This window comes from Catharus ustulatus, chromosome 3, assembly GCF_009819885.2.
Source record: "Catharus ustulatus isolate bCatUst1 chromosome 3, bCatUst1.pri.v2, whole genome shotgun sequence".
In the NCBI taxonomy this organism is placed as follows: domain Eukaryota; kingdom Metazoa; phylum Chordata; class Aves; order Passeriformes; family Turdidae; genus Catharus; species Catharus ustulatus.
The window spans coordinates 92,939,561-92,960,369 of NC_046223.1; the positions used below are offsets into that span (position 1 = coordinate 92,939,561).

The 20,809-nt window shown below is 37.8% G+C and overlaps 1 protein-coding gene across 15 annotated transcripts in view; it reads left to right on the top strand.

Annotated features, from left to right (window-relative positions):
- Window positions 1-20,809, top strand: part of DST (dystonin) — a 295,125-nt gene that overhangs the window by 137,324 nt on the left and 136,992 nt on the right. For 14 of the 15 annotated variants that reach the window (XM_033054020.1, XM_033054008.1, XM_033054006.1 and 11 more), the window contains 13 exons: window positions 11,554-11,666; window positions 11,800-11,906; window positions 12,434-12,553; window positions 12,879-12,974; window positions 13,053-13,180; window positions 16,082-16,175; window positions 16,561-16,715; window positions 17,551-18,001; window positions 18,089-18,217; window positions 18,419-18,496; window positions 18,611-18,772; window positions 18,861-18,965; window positions 20,422-20,517. In XM_033054020.1, coding sequence (XP_032909911.1) covers window positions 11,554-11,666; window positions 11,800-11,906; window positions 12,434-12,553; window positions 12,879-12,974; window positions 13,053-13,180; window positions 16,082-16,175; window positions 16,561-16,715; window positions 17,551-18,001; window positions 18,089-18,217; window positions 18,419-18,496; window positions 18,611-18,772; window positions 18,861-18,965; window positions 20,422-20,517 — 1,834 coding nt within the window. The remainder of the gene's footprint in view (window positions 1-11,553; window positions 11,667-11,799; window positions 11,907-12,433; window positions 12,554-12,878; window positions 12,975-13,052; window positions 13,181-16,081; window positions 16,176-16,560; window positions 16,716-17,550; window positions 18,002-18,088; window positions 18,218-18,418; window positions 18,497-18,610; window positions 18,773-18,860; window positions 18,966-20,421; window positions 20,518-20,809) is intronic. The other variant, XM_033054009.1, reaches the window with a different exon arrangement.

Below are 20,809 nucleotides of genomic sequence, written 5' to 3' on the forward strand. Positions count from 1 at the left end.
AGCAGGAGCTCCCTGCAGAGATCCATCAGGGCAGGGCCTGACAGCCAGGCCCCCTTCCACTGCCCCAGTCAGGAGTGGGGCAGCCAAGGGGGGCACCAGGGCAGCCCCAGCCCTCGCACCAGGGCCTCCTTAGGGGTGTGCTGGGGCTGGACCTGCCATGTGTGTTGGCTGCAGGTTGGCTGCGCCACTGCAGGGGCCACAGTTCAGCTGTGGGCCAGAGACCAGCAGCAGCTGCACCAGCAGCTCCCAGGGGACAGCCCTGGCACCAAGGCTTCCAGAGAGGCCTTTTCTGGGTGCACCATTGAGAGCACAAGCCCATGTGAGTCCGACATGATCCCTACAGTCAGTGGCCCATGAGACACGGAGATGTCACTGTCCAGATCCAGCTGACGGGATAGGAGCGGCGGGGTCGTAATTACCTCCTCTCCAGGCATACGTGATTTTTTAAAATTGTAAGTACATACCAGCTTCAAGACTTCAGGAAATTGCTGAAGCTGTGAAGGGCTGGGCGAGGAGCTGGGTGTGACTCAGCTGCCAGCAGGCAGGGAGCCTCTCCCTTCAGAATTGGCAGCCTGCCCTCTCTTAATGGCAGGTTAGAATTGTTTCTTTGGTTTTTCTGTCTTGACAGAGGATCTTAGCATCTTTTAGTGCAAGCGAGCTGAGATTTGTGATGCAGAACTGCAGGAATAGTGCATGGATATGCCATGTCTCCCTGCTCTCCCAGGAAGCATGGGAAGTACCCCATAAGGGTGGGATGTCCCTGTTGTGACTGACTGCCACACCCACTGCAGCATCTTGGCGGACATTGGTGGCCCAGGGGGTGACCCAGGTGCTTCCCTGTCTCCCTGTCCTTCCTGCACCCACAGCTGTGCTGGCAGTGGTCCACTTCCAGTGCCAAGCAGGGATGTGGGCAGTGTACAGGTGCTGGAGCACATACACTGCAGTCATTCACTGTCTCTCCTGAGCAAATGCAGGATATTTGTTTTCTGTCCTCTTGAACAGTGAGGGTTTGATTGTCAGAGCTTCTCATAAAGACGTTCAGTTACTTTCTCTCTTCTATGAAGAGTATGAATGACTTGCAGTGATTTTTTAATGCTCTTTAAATCAAAGAAAGTAATTTTATGAATAATGGAAATGAGAGGAAAAATTACTTTATTTCAGGTACTTGGAGCCATACAAGACTTGATTTTTTTCCCACTACCAAATTTAGAAAAAAGTAATTTTTTTCTATGTGAAAAGATTCTTTGTATTTTCAGCAGTTCCCAGTGGTCTGTGTTTACAGGGGAAGATTGAAGATTACTTGGCTGAACTTTTGAAGAGTATAGAAAGTTTTCATTTACATCCTGTAGATGTTTAAATCCCTGGGAACAGGGCTTCACACTGACCTCAAGAGCTGCCTTGGGGGGTCTCCACTGCAGGCCCTGGAGTTTGGTTTAATCATAGAATCATAGAATGGTTTGGGTTGGACAGGACCTTAAAGATCATTCTGTTCCAACCCCCCTGCCATGGGCAGGGACACCTCCCACTACACCAGGTTCCTCAAAGCCCTGTCCAACCTGACCTTGAACACTTCCAGGGATGGGGCATCCACAACTCTGGGAAATGTGTTCCAGTGCCTCCTCACCCTCACAGAAAGGAATTTCTTCCTAATATCAAATCTAAACCTACTCTATTCTGTGGTAATACTTGTCCTTACACAGAAAGACCAAATCAAATTATAACATTAAAAATTAGTTTTAATACTGAACATTAGCCAGATTTGTATTTGTATTTAAATACAAATACACACAAAGATTTCACACTGTGTTTTTTAACCTACACACTTTTCTTCAGATATGTGGTCAGGTCTGTAGTGAAAGCTACCGATACACCCAGGAGATTCAAGAATATGCTGTATGTTTCATCTGTTACATCATTTGCCTTTTATAGCTTAATTTTTCATTGAAGACGTATGTTATTTTATTCAATATGTTGTGTTGGAAGAAATCTGACTTCAGGCAGTTTCAAAATTGCGTGATGTTTTTTTTTTGTGCCATCATATGGTACATAGCAAAAACCTGTAAGCCAGACTTTGAAGTTGGAGACTGACTTTAATCAGGGTGTAATGCCCAGATTTTTCTGGAGATACTACTACCTACGCCCTGGAATCTTCATTCTGCAGCCTTATCACCTTGAATATTTCTAGTCACTAGGCTGTGTTTTGGTAAATACTCTTGATTTGTGGTTTTATTTATTTGTTTGTGTGTTTGTTTTTTTGGTTTTTTTTTTTGTATACGCATTTTTCTCAGAAAGAAGAAACACTAATTTTTTTAAAACTGTATCCCAGTTACATCCCCCATATATATAGGAACAGGTTTTTTTCTATAGAGAGTGAAAGCTGCTTTCATTTCAGTAGGAGTCATATGCCAGATGGGAGCTAGTAATCTAAACTGTAGATCTATATTGCACTTGGCACATACATTTATCTTAAAGCAAATTTAGATAAAAAAGTATCAAACCTATTGTTTTGATCTCAGACTACCCTGAACCTTTGGTACATAAGGACTACAGGAAACTTCAGTTAAAAAGTCTGAAATGGAATTTAAGAAATAGTAAAAATGATAGCTATAAGATTTCCAGTTAGCTGATATCTGTAAATGCTTCATTAAGGACAATGGCTGTTGATATTCAGAAAACAGACATGGTCACAGACTGACTCATTTTTTTAGAGAAAAAAGATGGAAGTATAGAAGATAGGAAATTACTAATATCGCACATGTATGTTTTTTGTAAAAATACATTTATGTGTACCTTTATACCTGTATATATAGCTTTATACATTTTATCTTTGTATTCTCACAGCTTTTATAGTAGAGAGTTAATTTTGATTTTAGCATTTAAAAAAGGAATTCCAGCAAAAGCATTATGTTCTTGTCAAACTAGATAATAGCATTTAATGAATAGCTTCAGTGGTGCCTGTATGGTGAAAAACAGCATCTGCAGGCTCAGTTCCCAGATAAAGTCACGTTTAAGTTCTAGTCTCAGGTGTTAGGTTTGTTCTGGTAAATGAAGTGGGTTTAGCCCTGAGAGTAAGTGCTACGGCAAGGCTTATGTCTGCTTGGCTGAACTCTCCCTCTTCCCCCAAGAGAGGGTGCAGCTTCTTCAGTGCAGTCCTGGGTCAGTGTTGTCCCTGGAACTGGGCTCAGGTATTGCCTGGGAGAGTGTGGTCACAGGGGGCCACAGTCATGCTATGGGAAGGAGTAGTGACTAAAGGTCATGGACCCTTGATCTGCCTTCTGTACACTCAGACAAGTCCAGTTATGTCTGGACTTCTAGGTGAATGTCAGCAGCCATAGAAAATGTGAAAGACTGATTAGGAGAAAAAAGGGATAAAATGTGTTCAGGTCAGGCAGCAGTCTGACAAGCAAACAGGACTGTAGTATACACATGAAAGGTTTAAGACAAGAAAACAAATGAGGTTATTTCATGTAATGCTGTCCTAAGGCTTGTCAAGGCCTCATGCAGACAATTTCTATAAATTGTGGCACCATCTAACAAGTATTAGAAATGCTACAAAGAGGGAAAGTGGTGATAGAGTTAAAAGGGGCACATTTTGAGCACAATAAAAATGTTTTTACTGTATTAAGAATTTCTGTTAAAGAAATACAGGGATCTGATACAGAGGAGCCTTTGTTGCTGGTAAACTTTTTGCAAGGCTTTAATGATGCCTATAGTTTTAAGCTGCATACAGTGCAGAGAGTGTGTGAGGAGATGGCTCCTGTTCCCAGACAAAAGAGGAACAGAGACTAACAGGGAATGCAGCATGGAAGAAGTGCAGGTACACTAAGTGCTTCATGTAGGAGGAAGAGGAATAGAAGCTGCACTGTGTTCCCAGAGGAAGCAGCAATGTAACAGGTCCATAAATTCTAGATAAAGTGAGAGAGACACATTTTCCAGGGTCACAGTGCTTTTCTTTTGAAATTTGTTATCATAGCTCAGTATGCTTTCAGAATTCCGAAGTGGATGTCATCCTGAGTGTGGCGCAAGCTAGACTGATGCCTGCTAAATAACTGTTCTGCTTTGGAACGAGCTGTTTCAACCTTACCCAGCACGATTTGCTGTGTATATATAGTTGGTTGAACACTAAGCTCCTGGCTGGCAGTGTATGTGGCATCCCTCTGATGTTAAAACATGTTGCAACCACTCAGGTACTGACTTGAATACATTCCTTAAGGGGAGGGATAATAATGCCTCAATTTGCAGAAACACGTTGAACACCCTTGGGGAATGGATGAGAAAGAAACTAAATATTACACAGTGTCAAGCCTTAAAATGCTAGGGGATATGTTTTAAATAAAGAGATTAGTTGGGTCTGCTGGTTTTGGCTTGTTGTTTTGTGACTTGTACTTTATTGCAACCCAGCTTTAACACAAAGAAAATGTGAGTTTGGTTGTGTTGCACCCCCTTTCCAAGTTCCTCATTGTGTGGTTCTATTTTCCCTGTGTTTTATTGTGTAGAATAAATAAACTCAGTGTTGAGAATTTGCAATTTGGGAAAACATAAATTGCTTTTAGGATACTTAAAGAGATTGACAAGCAGATTACTTGCCTGAGTATATTTCTAATGGATTTACAAACAGCAAGTTACCTAACCAACCTTAATCAGATGCACTCAGAAGAATTCTGTGATGGCACTTGGTAAAGGCTGTATTAAGATAGTACTGGAAGCATGCCTGCAATTTTAGCATCTTGTGTTGTGGTAGTGGTTAGCTTTAGTGGGTATTAGATGGATGACTTCCAGTCAGTTGTGTTGATTAATTTCAGATCTGGACTTAAAATATCTCTGTGTATGTTGTGCTGGATCTTACTGCTAAGTAGTAGCTGAATAACAGTTTTCTTTTTGCAGTTACTGAGAAAAAAACCAAAAACAAAACAAAACTGGGATGAAATAAGTTTTTCTGTTGCCATTTTAATGGGTATAAAATGTAAAGTAATGCTTTGCTTTGAAAGGCTGGGTGTTTTTTTAATTTGGACTTCGTGTGCTTTGTACTCTTGGATTGGCAAAGACCAGGACACCTAAGGGTGTCAGAAGTCTTAATCCAAAAGGATGTGGTGTCTGAGCAGTGGGGGTGTATGTGCCTGTGATAAATCACATAGGGAAAGGTCTTGGTCTTCAGGGAATGCCTTTGGCAAATTTGTGGCACATGAAGAAATGGTTGCTTCCAAGACAGGACAAGGAGCCTTTGGGAAGTTGTTTGAAGTCATTACAGTACCTCATCATTCTTCCTTGTTGGTAACTGTACTAATCCCACTGGGAAGCCATTCTGTCAAGCTGCCACTGCTGTGGTCTGGAGGGAGTATTCTTAGGATGCAGAACAGAAAAAGAGTTTAGTTGTATTTCTTCATTGTCTCTTTGGTATTCACAGTTCAAGAAAAAGTACATTGTTTATTATTATTTTTGTCGATTGCATGGTGTGGGTTGAGGTTACTAGTTATGAGCCTCATAACTATTTAAATTTTATCATAGCTAAAATTTGCCAAAATTGCTGTACCATTACTAGTTTTGTAATGATGGAAACAGCTCTTAATGCTAAGAGAGTGTAAAAACTGATTTTAAAGCTAGTGAAAGGGCTAACAGATCCTTTCTATTTTCATTCATATTTGTACTGATTTTGAAACCTGCATCACAAACTTACTGCCAAGTTGTGATTGGGGTTTGTTTTTCATGGCTGAAGATGAACTCCACAATTAACTAAAAGATCTTTGATATTGCAATACCACTATTGTGTATTTATCTAAATTAATTGGTATGGCAAGTTACAGGTAAAGTTTTTCAGTGCTAACAAAGGTGGGACAGGCGGCTTCAGTAGTTTTATTAAATTCAGTGTTTGTGAAATCAAGGACATGCACAATTGAAGGAACTACCTGAGTTAGCTCTTTATATTGTTAATTAATTAATTAACAATAATGAATTAATGTTAGTGCACGTGACAGCTTTTGCTTTCCTTATTTTAAGTGCAGTTAAAACATTAATTCTTTTTCTGGGGGAAGTTTTGATATAATATGCAGGGCTGTCTGAAGAATAGACATGCATCTATAAATAGTGTGCCCTTGTTATATTATCTATTGCAATTGTTTTTTTAGTTTTATTCATCATATCTGAAAATTTAGATGAAAAACGATGAAAAAATAAGCAAAGGAGAGGTGAAGAGTTCAGATCACATGAGAAGTTTTCAGCTTTCAAGTGAATAAAAAGGCATTTTTGTTCATCTTTATAGAGGCATTGAATGAAATCCATAGAGATACATAAAATCATGTAGTGCAGGCATTCCTGTCATACCATGACAAAGGACAAGAGAACAAAACCAAAAAGAGGATACAAGGCATAATGATCATATTAACACAGTATGTAATTGAGGCTGGGGTCCTGGGGAGATTTAGAAAAGATTTTGTCACATACTTGAACAAAAAATATGCAGAGCTGCATGCAACAGCATGCTTTTTGATTTATCACAGTTGTAAGGATAAAGTTTTCCTACAATGACAGTTTTCTAATTGAAATATTTTATTTTCTCTGAATTCTGGACTGTTACCTAACTTCAGTGACATCAAGCTCAGCTTCAATGGTTTGATGCATTGGAGTAATTTTTTAAATCATCATATCATGTATGAATCTAGAGCTTCTGAATGAGCGGGAATGGAAGGATGTAATGGAAGATGGTGTTGAGTCAGAGTTGACATTTTATGTCCTTTCTTCAGCATGGGGTTTTTGGCACCAAGGAACCTACTGCAGAACCTTGTGCTGTATGTCCACATTGTGGTCCTTGTTTTTGATGATGGAAGAGGTCTCTTCCTCCCTAATGCCACAAATTCAAACCTCACCAATTTTGAGCAGAAACTCTCCACTTCATCTTCTCTAAGTGATCAGACTACCTGAAAATAAATCAGGAAAATGTGGTAGGCATATCTATTAGTGAAGGGTACCCCCAACACTGTAGTTGTATCTCCTGGTCATGACAATATGAGAGCACTGCAAACATGGAAATCAATAAAAGTGTGTGGGGCACAAATAATGGTACACGTTAGTTGAAGTCCAGCCATCATTCTCATTGCGTTGTTGATTCAGTCTTTGTTGACTCAGAAGCAGGTTCTTTTACAAGCTGTTTTGAACAAGACTTAGATTTGTACCTCAAGTGGGGACAAATTCTTTAGTGAGTTCCAGAACATTGACTCTACACATAAACTGGTGTAAACACATCGGTATTTTTGAAATGTGTTAAGAGATAGGCAGATGGTAGGCCTAATTTTATAGGTTAAATAATACATTTTGCTTCATCGTCTCATTTGTAGAGTTCCTGGGAAAATAACAAGAGACATATTTGAAGAGATAGAGCTCAAATTTCTGTTTTACGTGAAAATTTATTTTTTTTTATTCCTTTCTTTGCAATGTTTCTGTTAATAAGCAAAATCTCTAGAATAGATTATTTTTTGTTTGCTTGTTTGTTTTTAATTTTTTTTCTATGACTGTATGCTGGCATGGTCTTTCATTTGTTCTAGTAATTCTTCCATCCCTAATAAAGGCATGAGTCTTTCTGGCACCCGTCCTTTTCATTTGTCTCTGAACAATGAAAAAAAAAGTTTAACTTTTATAAGCATTTTCTAATTACAGCACTGGAAAAACTAATTGGACTATAGTGACGTGTTACACTTCACTCTGCATCTTCAGGCGTGGTTTTTTTTTTGAGAGTGCTGCTAGAAAGTCTCTGTTAGGGTTTCAACTAAATGTAGGCCAAGAATGAAATATCCTTTAATATCGGTGAAGAGTTTTGACTGAGAAAAAATCGTGCAGATTAAACAGTTTAGATAGTTTATGTAAATAACTTCAGGCTTCTCAGCCTTCTGAATGCATTAACAGAATTTTCATGTGAAATATTACTGTGATAGATACATATATATATGTGTATATTTATATATATATGTATGTATATGTTTTAGTAAAGATAAACATTGTGGTAACTTTAGCAAGTGTCATCCCAGAACAGTGAGGAGAAGGAAAATTAAAGTTCAGTTAAACATCTTTTTCTGTTTTGAGGTATCAAATCCCCTTCAAATAGAATCTTTTATTTTAACAGGCAGATATTTTTTATATATATATATACACATGTAACTAGATCATAAACTGTTTTGCTAGGTATAAAGTTCTGGCAATGAGAAAATCTACGTGTACCTAATGTTATTTATTATGCACAACTCTGATTTCAAGGAGTCTTTGCTGACCAGAAATATCTGCTGTTATTTAGATATAGTTCTCTTCCTTCTCTTTGTGGTGCTAAGTATTGTTTTCTTGAATTTATCATAATTTTGTCAGCTTCCTAATTCATCTAGTATTAATTACACATTTTTCCCATCACTTCTGTTACAAATTTTTTCGAATTTCCAACACCTACACTAAGATCTCAAATGGCAGTCGCTAGTTTTTTAATAAATTGAATGATTAATGACTCTCAGTGTGGAAGCCAAACCCTTGACTTAGGTGTGGCTACAGCAGAAGCATCTTCTTTGCATGGAATGTTCCAACTTGACTGGTGTTTGGGATGTTTATGTGTGCTTTAATGGCAAGGCCCCCGCCCACTGAAAAGTCTGCCATAAGATGACTCACAGTATTATGACAGAAGGTAGAGTCATTGTATGTAACTTAAAGGGCATTTAGTTTAATTTGTTCTTGGTTATGCATAAAGCTACTTAATAATGCTATACAAATTGATATAAAGTACATTTATAATACATATAAATAACTTCTACAAAACTCATATTTGCTAGTGTCTAGTGTTTGCTTCAACTACGACAATTAAATAAATGTGTATTAGTGGGTACTCATCACAACTGCAATTTCAACAGTTATTTCAAGTTAGTAGACAGGTGTCTCTGCAAGCTTACAGCGTGTAAAAATGGCATTTATTTCTATTTAAAATTGCGAAAAATCCCCACTATTAAACAAAAGGAACGATATGGCAGTGAGTGATTTCCTGAGCTATGTTTTTTGGATGCACTTTTCTCAGGCTAAAAGAGGTCTTTTACTGAGCTCTGGGAGGTAAACTCCTTTGGCTTTGCAATATATCCCTCTACTACTTGTGAAGAGGAGAGGGTGATCTGCAAAGGGGGAGGCCCCAAGCCCTAGGCAGCATCTTGCCAGGTGCTTTTGCATTCTAGTGATAATACTTGTCTTTTCCCTTTCATAAACCATCAGTGGACTTGTTCTCAGTCAGCTGTGGAGCCTTTAAAAAACCAAAGACATGCACTATCAAGACAGGCATGAATGCCATGTTCTGTAGTATTTTCTTGGAGAGCAAGATTTTAGATAAATATAGACCAGTTAATCTAGGTCAGTATACTATGTGCTAAGTGTATAATTAGCTGAAAATTGGCAGAATTAATTTCAATTTTCCCTTCTTCTTAAAGGGAAACTGTAAGATAATCCAATGATGGTAGGAGTTGTGGGGATGGGAAAATATGTTTAAAAGGTGGAGAGGCATCTCACAGAGTAGGCTCTTCTTCAGCTGGGTGGCGAAGCCACAACTCACAAAATAAAATACTTTATTATGCAAGAGAAGTTGGTTTTATTGATTTTGTTACCTGTATCACAGTGAAAACATTACCTCTTCTTAAACTAAATGAAATCTTTATTCTAAGGAGATTATTGTGTCAGTGTCTCTGCAGCTTGATTTCTGGGAATAGTCAAGGCTTTTACAACATGTCCTTTCATGTTCTGAGACTTGGCAATTGAACAGGCAGTGCAAGTGATTATTCTTGGGACATTTTATCAAATGTGAAACAAATATAAAGTAGGCAGGAGGGAAAAAATAACCTAAGCAACAGTGTTACTCTTATAAAAACCTGATTCTCTTGTCAAAACTGCTGTTAAAGCAATCTTTACTCATACCATCTCCATTATTGTAGCTGAAACAGGAGATGGGGTGCTCAGTTTTCTTTTCTTGTACTGTCTTTTATTTTTCATGGATTTTCTGTGCTGCTGAGAGCAGTGGCTGATATTGGTTTCATTGCATTGTTTTTGTTGCACTGAAATTCAGAGAAGAACAGCATGAGCTTGATCATGCTTCCCACTAAGCATATTGGAAGTGGAAAGTCCCACTTCCTTAGGGGGATTATATTGCACTGCTTGCATTTTGTTATTATTAAATGTTCTTTCAAGGCATAATGGGTGCAGTATTATTATCTATCTTGTAGACGTGTTTTCAAAAGAGCACAAGGAGCACAGTGATTCTGAATGGCTGAAAAGAAATGGATTTTTATTTACAGTGTGCTTGTTGTTAGTTCAAAGACAAGATTGTACTTACTTTCCCAAAGTTAATACCATTTTGTTATCAAGGGGATTTAGGGTGCTGCCACATGAAATGTTAATATTAATTTTGAACAATGGTATTTAACATATTTCTATCTGTTGCAATTATTTAAAACTTCTACTTGGTAAAACTAGGAAAATAGTTTCTCTAGAAACAAAAATGAGAAAATTTAAGAACTGGATTGTTTGCTGAAAGTTGTGTGCCAATTTTTTTTTATTTTTCTGCTTTGTTTTAGGTTTTTTTCATGATGAGTCTGGTTTTCAGTGTGTAGGATTTCAGTAGCAAAGGTTTCAGACCCTTGTGGCTCTAGTTGACTTCAGTGAGATGAGCTTTTGCTCAGCATGTTTGAAAATCCCTTATTTCTTTTTGGTAAATGACTGTGAGAATTCCAAGTGCTGAAAGAGGCAAGGAGTAACACACTGAGAATCACAAGATCTAAAACTCAGCTCCTACATAGCAAATTTAAAGGACATTATTAGTTTCAAAGTTTTATATTAATTTAAAACATTAAAGTAGTGATGCTGGTACAGGATTGATGCAGGATAATACTTATGGGCCTTAAAAATATTTATAGGCAAGATTGGTTTAAGACAATTATTCCATTAAAGCAAGCATGTTGTGGCTGGCAATGGCGTTTAGCAGGATGAAGGTGTGGAAGTTTAAGTGCATGGAGCTGAGAGTTACTATGAGAGAACTGACACCAATGTTTATCTGAAAGCAAGGCTTCAATGCATTTGAAGAAACTCATCAGAAAAGATTAAAGTGATGTTTTTGTGACAAAACTTTATTGCTGTGTGACTTTGGACACATGCTGAATTTGATGCAGAATGACTGAAAACTTGTGAAAGCAGTAGAAAGTAGCTCCCTCCTGTAAAACAGAAAGGTGAATTTAATTCCCTCAAGAACAGTGGAAAGGACTAGGTGTTGAAATACAGTGTCAATGCACGTGAATAAATATGCATAAGAAAACAGAGGTGTATAAGGGATGGCTGGAAGCCAGCTTGTATGTGAAGAACCGAGTGTTGGAGTTTTCTGCTGCTTGTGGTTCTCAGTTAGCAGTGGTCTCAGCTTGTTCACCCGATTTTAGTGAAATCCTTTTATAATGGAAACTCTGTTGCTGTGTCTGTCCATGCTCGTGGCTTGATTTATCACTGCAGAAGTAATTCAAAACTGGTAAAGAGTTGTAATCAAGTGTTGCTGTTTTTATTTGGCAGGCCGGACCTGATAGACATGAATACTGTTGCTGTTCAAAGCAACCTCGCAAACTTAGAACATGCTTTTTTTGTAGCAGAAAAACTTGGTGTTGCAAGACTTCTGGATCCTGAAGGTAAGAGAGCTACAGATGGCTTTGTTGCAAAACCCCCAAGACTTAAATAAAATCCAATCTGCCTGCAGGTTGTAGCATATTTGTAGGCATTCTTACGACTATGTGATAAAGCATTGTTCTGTCTTGCTTTTAGATGTCGATGTTTCCTCACCTGATGAGAAGTCAGTAATAACTTATGTGTCATCACTTTATGATGCATTTCCCAAAGTACCAGAAGGTGGTGAAGGCATCAGTGCAAATGTAAGTAGGAAAACAATACTTGTGCAGTGCGTGAGCTACATTAATAAAATTATGAATTTCAGATCCAGAATGTTAGCTAGATCTTCCATAGGGCTGTCACACTTTCCTTTGACATGGTTTTTCTAGGCTGAGATTTGTGAGTCTTAGCTACTTCATGTCATGGTCATGAAAATATTTGTGCAAAGAGCTTAACTGAAAAAAATGTGTCTGAAGCTGGAGAAAGATCAAGTCAAAGCTCTTACTTTTGTAAGAGCTTAAGTTGTAAATGTATAAATTATGTCTTTCTGATTCTTAACTGCTTGAAATTTATTAATCTAGAAAATATTTTATTTTCAGTAGAGTTAATGAGGATCAAAACTGAAGACTGAAATCATATATTTGGAATCTTTAAAGAGCAAATGAATATTGTCTCAGAATTGCAGGATTTCAAAATACATTTTCTGTATGTGTGAAGACTTCAGTTTTTAAAGCTGAAGCAGAAATGGATGACTTTCATCTCTTCTGTACTCTGGATTTTGCTTTGGCAGGATGTTGAAGTCAAATGGGTGGAATATCAGAATATGGTGAACTACCTCATGCAGTGGATCAGACACCATGTCACGATAATGTCTGACAGAACATTTCCCAATAATCCTGTGGAATTGAAGGTGAGGTGTGGTGGCTTAGATTGCTTGCTGGAATTACACTTTATCTTACTGACTCAAAGCATACTTGAACAAATGACATGCTTGTTGATTTATACAATCAAGTCCACTGTAGAACAGTACTACTCCTTAACCTTTTCAAAGTATAATCAATACATTGCTAGCATATGATCAACAGCAAGTCTTTACCTTGTCACTGATTGTTTTTTGTAGAACTCTAGTTGAATTGTATAAAGATAAGCTTGTGAAGAATATTAGAAGAAGGTTTGAAAACTAAGGTTATATTCACTGTAAATAAAACTTGATGTTATTTTTCATGTTTCTGTAGGCACTTTATAATCAATATTTACAGTTTAAAGAAACAGAAATTCCACCGAAGGAGATAGAAAAATCAAAAATTAAACATCTATATAAACTGCTAGAGGTAAGTTTTAGATTCATTGAAATGTATAAAAGTTCCTTTTCTGTGGCTTAAAATAACAAGTACATATGAATTTTTAAGGTCTGGATAGAATTCGGACGCATCAAACTCTCTCAAGGCTACCATCCAAATGATATAGAAAAAGAATGGGGAAAGCTGATTATTGCCATGCTGGAAAGAGAGAAGACCCTTCGTCCTGAAGTGGAGAGGTATGCTAGTGAATATTTCACAGGCTTTGTTATTATATTTTCTATTGTTTTAACCCAACTTCTAAATCTCTTCTTCTGTGATAATGTCCATATTATTTTTCTAGATCAAACATTTCTGTCTTTGTTCAAGGTCTGAAATTCTCTACCTGCCTAGAGGCAGGTCCAGATATAAACAGCTTTGGTGGGTTCAGAAGGTTGTGATGAGCAGCATCTGTGCTTCAGATCATCAAAGCACTTTTATATATAAACACCTTCTTTGTGCAGTTAGTCAAAGCTGGGTTTATACCACTTCATTGTTTCATTTCAAGACATTGAATTCATGTTGATTCATATGAGGACCTTGATTTCATGTCAGGACCTTCCTCATCCTTGACATGAAATGTGTATTTTTGTTGGTGCACAGTATTGCAGGCTAATGTCCCCTGTAGAGATTGTTTAAAATGTTAGTGGTACTCAAGAACACACTAAATGTTTAGGTGTGGAAAGGCACAGTAGCTGATAGTAGGCTGTGGGATGCTTTTGTGCATCACTGATGATGTACTAAGCATGATTGAAGTCTTGATGAGGTCAGGAGCATTTTTTAAGTTCTGTGGGAGACACAGATGCTATCCATTCAGTAATTAAAAAACCCTCTTAAAGTTAAATGATTTTGGGGGCTTCTACCTGTGGGTAGATAGACACCTGAATCTGGATTAATTCTGCTTGACTTTATGTATCCAAAGGAGATGTCTAAGATCTGAATCACTTCCTAGAGAATCTTATTGCTGACTTTCTGGTGACAGCAGGGTGACCTGGCTCTCTGGTTTAGGTACCTGAAACCAGGTGTGAGGAATCCAGATCATTTTTTAGGAAGTCCTCAGCAAGAGAGATTTCAGTCAGAGGACAAAGGCAGTCAGGGTTGATGAAACATGTCATGCTTACAAGACAAGAGCATGACTGAAATGGCAGATTCAGGAGGAGGTGTTGATTCACAATACCCAACTGTGGAACAAGTTCCTATAAAGGAATACAAAGTTGTCCACACAATACTGAATTTTCCCTATTATGCAGAGCAGAACGTTGGAAAGCAGCAGCAGAAATACAGCCTGCTAGGTCTTGTAAATTAATCTGTCCCAGCCTGCCAAAAGCAAAGTGTCTGGCTTCACCAGTAGAAATTCTGTTCATACTTGCAGAAAGCTGGATTATCTTTGTTGAGAATGTGTGTAAATGACATTAGTTTATTTGTATTTTTTCAAATGGTCTGAGCACAGATAAACAAACATGAACCTAACTTCCTTCCCATATTTCAGGAAGGGTAAACACATTTAAAGTGACAGGTCATATGGTGATAGTCACTACACATGATAGTCACTGTAAAATGAAAGAAAAAATTTCATTAAGTGATTCTGGCTTAGTCACCAAGTTAAAAGTATTGATTGAGGTGGATACAAAAGCATAATCCATGCTTGTTGCACTGGTTGCCAGTGCATCTCATCATCGTGAGTGCTGATACAGCTGATGGGGTGAAATCTGTGGCAAAAATGTGACTTCAGCCAATACTGAAACCTGGTGAATAATAAAACTTTGCCTGCAAGTCAGCTGAATACATCTCAAAGTACCAACACAAACAGAAAATGTGTGGCCAGATTGGTGTATGGGATCAAAATTAATATGGTGTTAATGAAGAGAGTGCCAAACTGAGCTCTGGTTTGCAAAACTAGCAGAGTTTGGCATTGCTGCTGGGGTGTGTCTGTGCCTTTGCCGAGCTCTGCTGCGTAAACAGTCACCTTATGGGGTGGGTGTGGTTGTTCAGGAATCCTAAAAGCAGGGGCTGAAATACGGAAAAAATCACCCCAGCCCAAATTCTGAGCTAAAAAGTAAACTTAAAAGCAGTGATCAGATTTTTCTTACTTTTTTTTTCTGGTCAAAACAGCTAGAAACAGTTGGCTGTGGATGTGGAAGATGAAGGGAAATTTTCAGGATGACAGTGTAGTGGGACAGGAAAGTTGTTGAAGATGCATGCTTGGACAGTGCAGGAATGACAGTAGGTTGGATGGTATATAAGTGTCTCAGATTATATTGTAATGAACTGATTAATCCTAATACTCCCCCAGTTTTATTGTGCAGTTCTATTTGAAGGAAAAGGAACCCAGCCTGGAGGGTATTTGTACTCTACTGTTGAGTGTGGATTTCTCCCTTCACTCCCTTTTGAAACTTTCCATTGAGGAGTCTGAGAGACATTGCAAAGAGCTCTTTTAGTTCTTACTTCATTTATAGTTATTTAGTGACACTTCAATAAAATATTTGGTGTGTCTGTTTCCTAGAGACGCCCCATTGTTGCTGCCTAGTCTGTACTTGCAAGCTTTAATGCAAGGTAGGGAAGCCAAAAACAAGGTAGCGTACATAGCCCCAGGTAAAATCCTTTGAAGAGCTGGCAGAATATTAATTGCTGGGTTTTAAATGTGCATACTGAAGCCTATATAAAGGAGGAGTCTAGGTGTTTCAAAAGCCAGGAGTGGAATTTCATCCCTAGAAGCTGTACATTTTGCAGGAGTTTTATCTTCATTTTTCAGCAAATGCAAACAGGCAGAAGAACTGTGCTCTGGATGTAAAAATGAATAGCAGTAGTTACAGCTATCATAGCAGTGATTCGCTGTTTAGCAACAGCACCAGTACTCGAACCAGCGTTGACTCTAATGAGAATTTCCTTTCTGTTAATTGTGGTCCCACGCTGATTAGATCTTGTATAAGCTTTGGTAATGGAACCTTAGAAGGGAACAGGTAACTTGACATATGCATGCATTTGTCTTTGTGTTAGATGCTGTTGATTAATTTGTTTGTTTTTAAAGTCACACAATATGATTGTAAGTATACATAACATAGTATTTATTTATTTTCCTGAAATGCTTTGGCATCACCTAGGTTGGAAATGCTGCAGCAAATTGCGAACAGAATTCAGCGGGACAGCCGGAGCTGTGAGGACAAACTGGTACTTGCCAGGAATGCTCTGCAGTCTGTAAGTCAGTCAGTGATTTTACTTGTCTGTATTCATAAATTTATAGAACTTAAAGGGCAAAAAATTTTTCAGCATTTGTGAGGGTAGCCTTAATAGCTGCTACTTTAATTTACATTGTATTGTTAGTTTAGCATTTCTTCAAGAAAATACCACCTAGAGATGCCTAGGGTGTGTTCTGTTAATTTTTTTTTGTTCTGTAGTTAACTAAATGTTTCAGAATAGTTTCAAGATAAAAACAAGGGGTTTTTTTTGTTTTTTGGTTTGTTTTTTTTTGGTGGGGTTTTTTTGTTTTCTTTTTATTTGTTTTTTTTTTATTTTTTAAATCTTAGCACTGATACCTCTTTGGTTTTAGCTGCAAGGCTTATGATCTCTCTTATTTTTTAAGGACACCAAGCGATTGGAGTCAGGGCTTCAGTTCCAACATGAAGCAGAGATAGCTGGGTATCTTCTTGAATCTGAGAATCTCCTCCGCCAGCAAGTGGTTGATGCCCAAATTCTTATTGATGGAAAATACTACCAAGCAGACCAGCTTGTTCAAAGGTACTTTACAGTATGTTTGTGTGAATAAAAGAAGTCTCAAGTGTGGATTCCCATTATGGACAAAGTTTTCAGTTCTTTATAACTATGCCTACACTTTGTGGTCTGTCACTGGGCACCCAAATATCAAATATTCTGGAGGGTGCATTGCCCAAAACTGTTGAAGAAAACAGGAGCTATTTGTGCTTATTTATGAAAATGAAGTCAACCCCTGAAGATGACTTAATGTTTAATGTTTACTAGATACCTGTGTGTAAAGATGTTAGGTTGTTTTATTGCACATACAATACATTTAGAATTTACTAACTTTGATTTTTTTAAATGGAGGCAAGATTTCTGGTGACAGCTGTAGGTGTATTTACAGGTAGTAAGTGGAGTAACAGTAGGTTATGTGTAGCACTGTGCACAGTGCTGTCAGAAAGAAACATTTAAACTGCATAATTTTGTTTTCTGAAGAAGTTTTTTTGGGGCTCATCCTTGGACTGACTGAGATGAAGTGCGTAACTCCTTGGCAGTGAACTGCAGGTGTTTGATCTACCGCAACATGTAGTGTCTTGTAAGAGTTCTGGTTTGGTGATTGCTCCCTGGAACTGTCTATAGTGCGTGTCAGTGCCTATACCATTTTTTCAGTCTTTGCCCGATTTCTGCATTTATTATCTGTATAGAACCATAAGCTGTTATTCCCTGTACTTTCTGGTAAAAATACTTGCTTATAAATATTTAAGTGCTACTAAAGCGTAAGAGGTAATGCAAACTCATGTCAGTATCCAGTTGATCATGATAAACCTTAATCATAAGCATTCATTTGTTTTGTTTTTTTTTAATTCTACTTTAATAGAGTTGCAAAACTTCGTGATGACCTGATGGCCATACGGACCGAGTGCTCCTCCGTGTACAACAAGGGGCACGCACTGACCACGGAGCAGACAAAGCTGATGATATCAGGAATAACCGAAAGCTTAAACTCAGGATTTACAACAAACCTAACGCCTGAACTAAATGCTGCAATGACACAAGGTTTAACACCTACTTTGACTTCTTCCAGTTTGACATCAGGTCTTACTTCCAGACTGACCCCAACCATCACTCCTGCTTATCCATCAGGCATCCCACCACGGTTAATTCAGAGCTATGTGACGGGAGTAGACAGTGGGACTCTGCAAACACTCAAACTGATGCAAATCAGGAAACCTCTTATGAAATCAGCTTTTGTGGATCAGAATTTGACAGAAGAAGAGGTGAACATGAAGTTTGTCCAGGACCTGTTGAGCTGGGTAGAAGAAATGCAGGTAGCAATTTTTGCAGAAACAGTTTACTTTTAATGATTACGTTTACTTTTTACAGACCATGGCTAATCTTTTCTTCCTGTTTGTAAGGTTCAACTTGATCGAGCAGAATGGGGTTCAGATTTGCCTAGTGTTGAAAGCCATTTAGAAAATCACAAAAATGTCCACAAAGCTATAGAGGAATTTGAATCCAGCCTTAAAGAAGCCAAAATCAGTGAGGTACTGCATCATGTTCTTTATTTCTTTGATTACTTTCTTACTGAGTGACCCATAAACTATTGTTGAATTTTATAACTATGTTTGGGTTTCAGTCTTACCTTTATTTCTGATCTCTACATGATTTATTATGAAATCATAAGATCTAATGGTTTCACATATCTAACCTTTTTAATGTCTTTTGATCTCATATACCAAATATAGATCCAAATGACTGCCCCTCTTAAACTCACTTATGCAGAAAAGCTGCACAAACTGGAGAGTCAGTATTCAAAACTCTTGGTAAGTTAAGCATACCTCTTTCATGTACAGCTTTTCAGTGTGCATAATTTCTGATAAGGGATGAGCTTTAAATTCTAATTTTTTAAAAATCTTTTTCTTTTCCTTTTAATAAAGAACACATCAAGAAATCAGGAAAGACATCTAGATACTCTTCACAATTTTGTGTCTCGTGCTACTAGAGAGTTGATATGGCTGAATGAAAAAGAAGAGGAAGAGGTTGCATATGACTGGAGTGAAAGAAACCCCAACATAACAAGAAAAAAGGAATACCATGCAGTATGTATTGCTAATATAATCCAGAGGGAATAATTAAGTTATCTTTAATAATTAGAGTTCTAAAACTTTTTTTTCTGTCTGAAAAAAGGAATTAATGAGAGAACTTGATGAAAAAGAAGAAGTTATTAAATCAGTACAAGAAATAGCTGAGCAATTGCTTCTTGAAAACCACCCAGCCAGGCTAACCATTGAGGTAAGGTAATCAGCACCAAAACAGGAAAAGTTTGGGATTTAAAAGAGCTGAGTTTTGGGGTAAAAGAAGGCAAACTTAGAGAAAATTAAACAAGACTCTAAATTAAAGAGGCCTTTTAAAAATTTCTCTTCAACATCTGTGTGTACTTATCTTCCAGTTTCCAAAAAGTAAAAACACTTTTATAAAGTTACGGTTGCATCTTGGATTGCTTAGATGAAATCTTCTTAAACTCTAAAATTAATTGGTGTGTACAGATGTTTCTGGTAATGCAACCTCTAGAGCTGTTGATACAAATTGAATTGACAGACTGAGGGCACAGAACAGTCTTTATGTGGTTTCTTTCCTGTTAAATTGAAAGAAATTTTAGTAAGGGTTTTTGTCATCACTTACTGTATGTGCAGACTCCTATTAGGCTTTAGGGTTGGTTTCATGACTTACTTGTCAGTGAATTATGAAACTTGTTTGGATGTTGAAAATCTGACCAGGTGATATGATTTAATTCAGGCTTGAATCTATGTTATATATGTAAACAATTCACAGAAAAAATTATTGTAGCTGTTGTAGGGTCATATCAGGTTTTCAAAGGAGACTGTACAGCACTTCTCCTTTTAGACCTTCAAGGAAAGAGTAGACACAGACAGTAGGAAGTAAGGACTGAAACAATAAAAAGTTGATTTATTATAGAAGAAGGAAAAAAGTCAGAGGGAATGGAATGTATTTTTATTGCTCTTTATATATGCGATAGTGGGAAATATGAAGAAAATCCTTCCTGCCTTCCTTCCTGCCTTCCTGCCTCCCTTCCTTCCTTCCTTCCTTCCTTCCTGCCTCCCTCCCTCCCTCCCTTCCTCTACTTTGAATATTAAGTGACTGTAATAATGTGGGCAGTTCTGTTCTTTAAAAATATAAGTTGTTCTAATGTGTTCTTTTTGGTGTGGTGTACAAAGACACTGAGTTTGCCTGTTATGAAATCATTGCAGTCACGATGACTGTGCAGGTTATGCTGTTTCCAATAATGCTGTATTGGGATATTTATAAAAATATCGTGTAAAAATATCCTTTTATACGTAACAATCTATGCATTAATGCATCCATTTGAAATTCCTGGAATTTCAATGTAAAAACTGTTTGGAGCTGGTAATTACAGGAGTTGAGACCCTGAAATTGGAGGGATTTCCCAAAGGCAGGAGCGTCCCCTGCTGGGAGCGTGCATGTGGTTCCTTGGCAGTCCAAACTGAGCAAGTTTTGTTTTGTTTGACTGTGCTGTAGTGTCAGTGTGTGTTTCTCACATCTCATTGGAATTTTCCTTGCTGCAGCTTAGTTTTCCAGGCTGAGGTGATCTGGTTTTAGCTGTTTGTGTTTGCTGCGTTTTTTTTTTTTTGTTTACTGTTGTGTTTCCTAAATTATGTAAAGGTTTTAGTTTCCATTTCCATTTGTAACATATCTCCCTTCCTCAAAGGCCTATAGAGCTGCAATGCAGACACAATGGAGCTGGATTCTTCAGCTCTGCCACTGTGTTGAACAGCATTTGAGAGAAAATGCTGCATATTTCGAGGTAAGAAAGTAAATAAATCAGGATATGAAGTAGTTGAAGTTTTGCTCATAGTCAAAAAGTTCCACCAAAAGCTCTAGTTGTTCTCTCTCAGTAACTGTAGATTTGACATTTGTCTTGTACAATCAGTAGATAATAAGCCATGCTCCCACAGTGTTGCCACACCTCTATTTCTCCACTACAGTTCTGTCAGTTCACAGCAGATGAAAATCTGGCCTGAGATTTTTTCAGTGCTGCAGCTGCAAGTAGAGACTCAGAGAACGAAACCTTGTTCTCTCCCTGTCGTGCACCACTG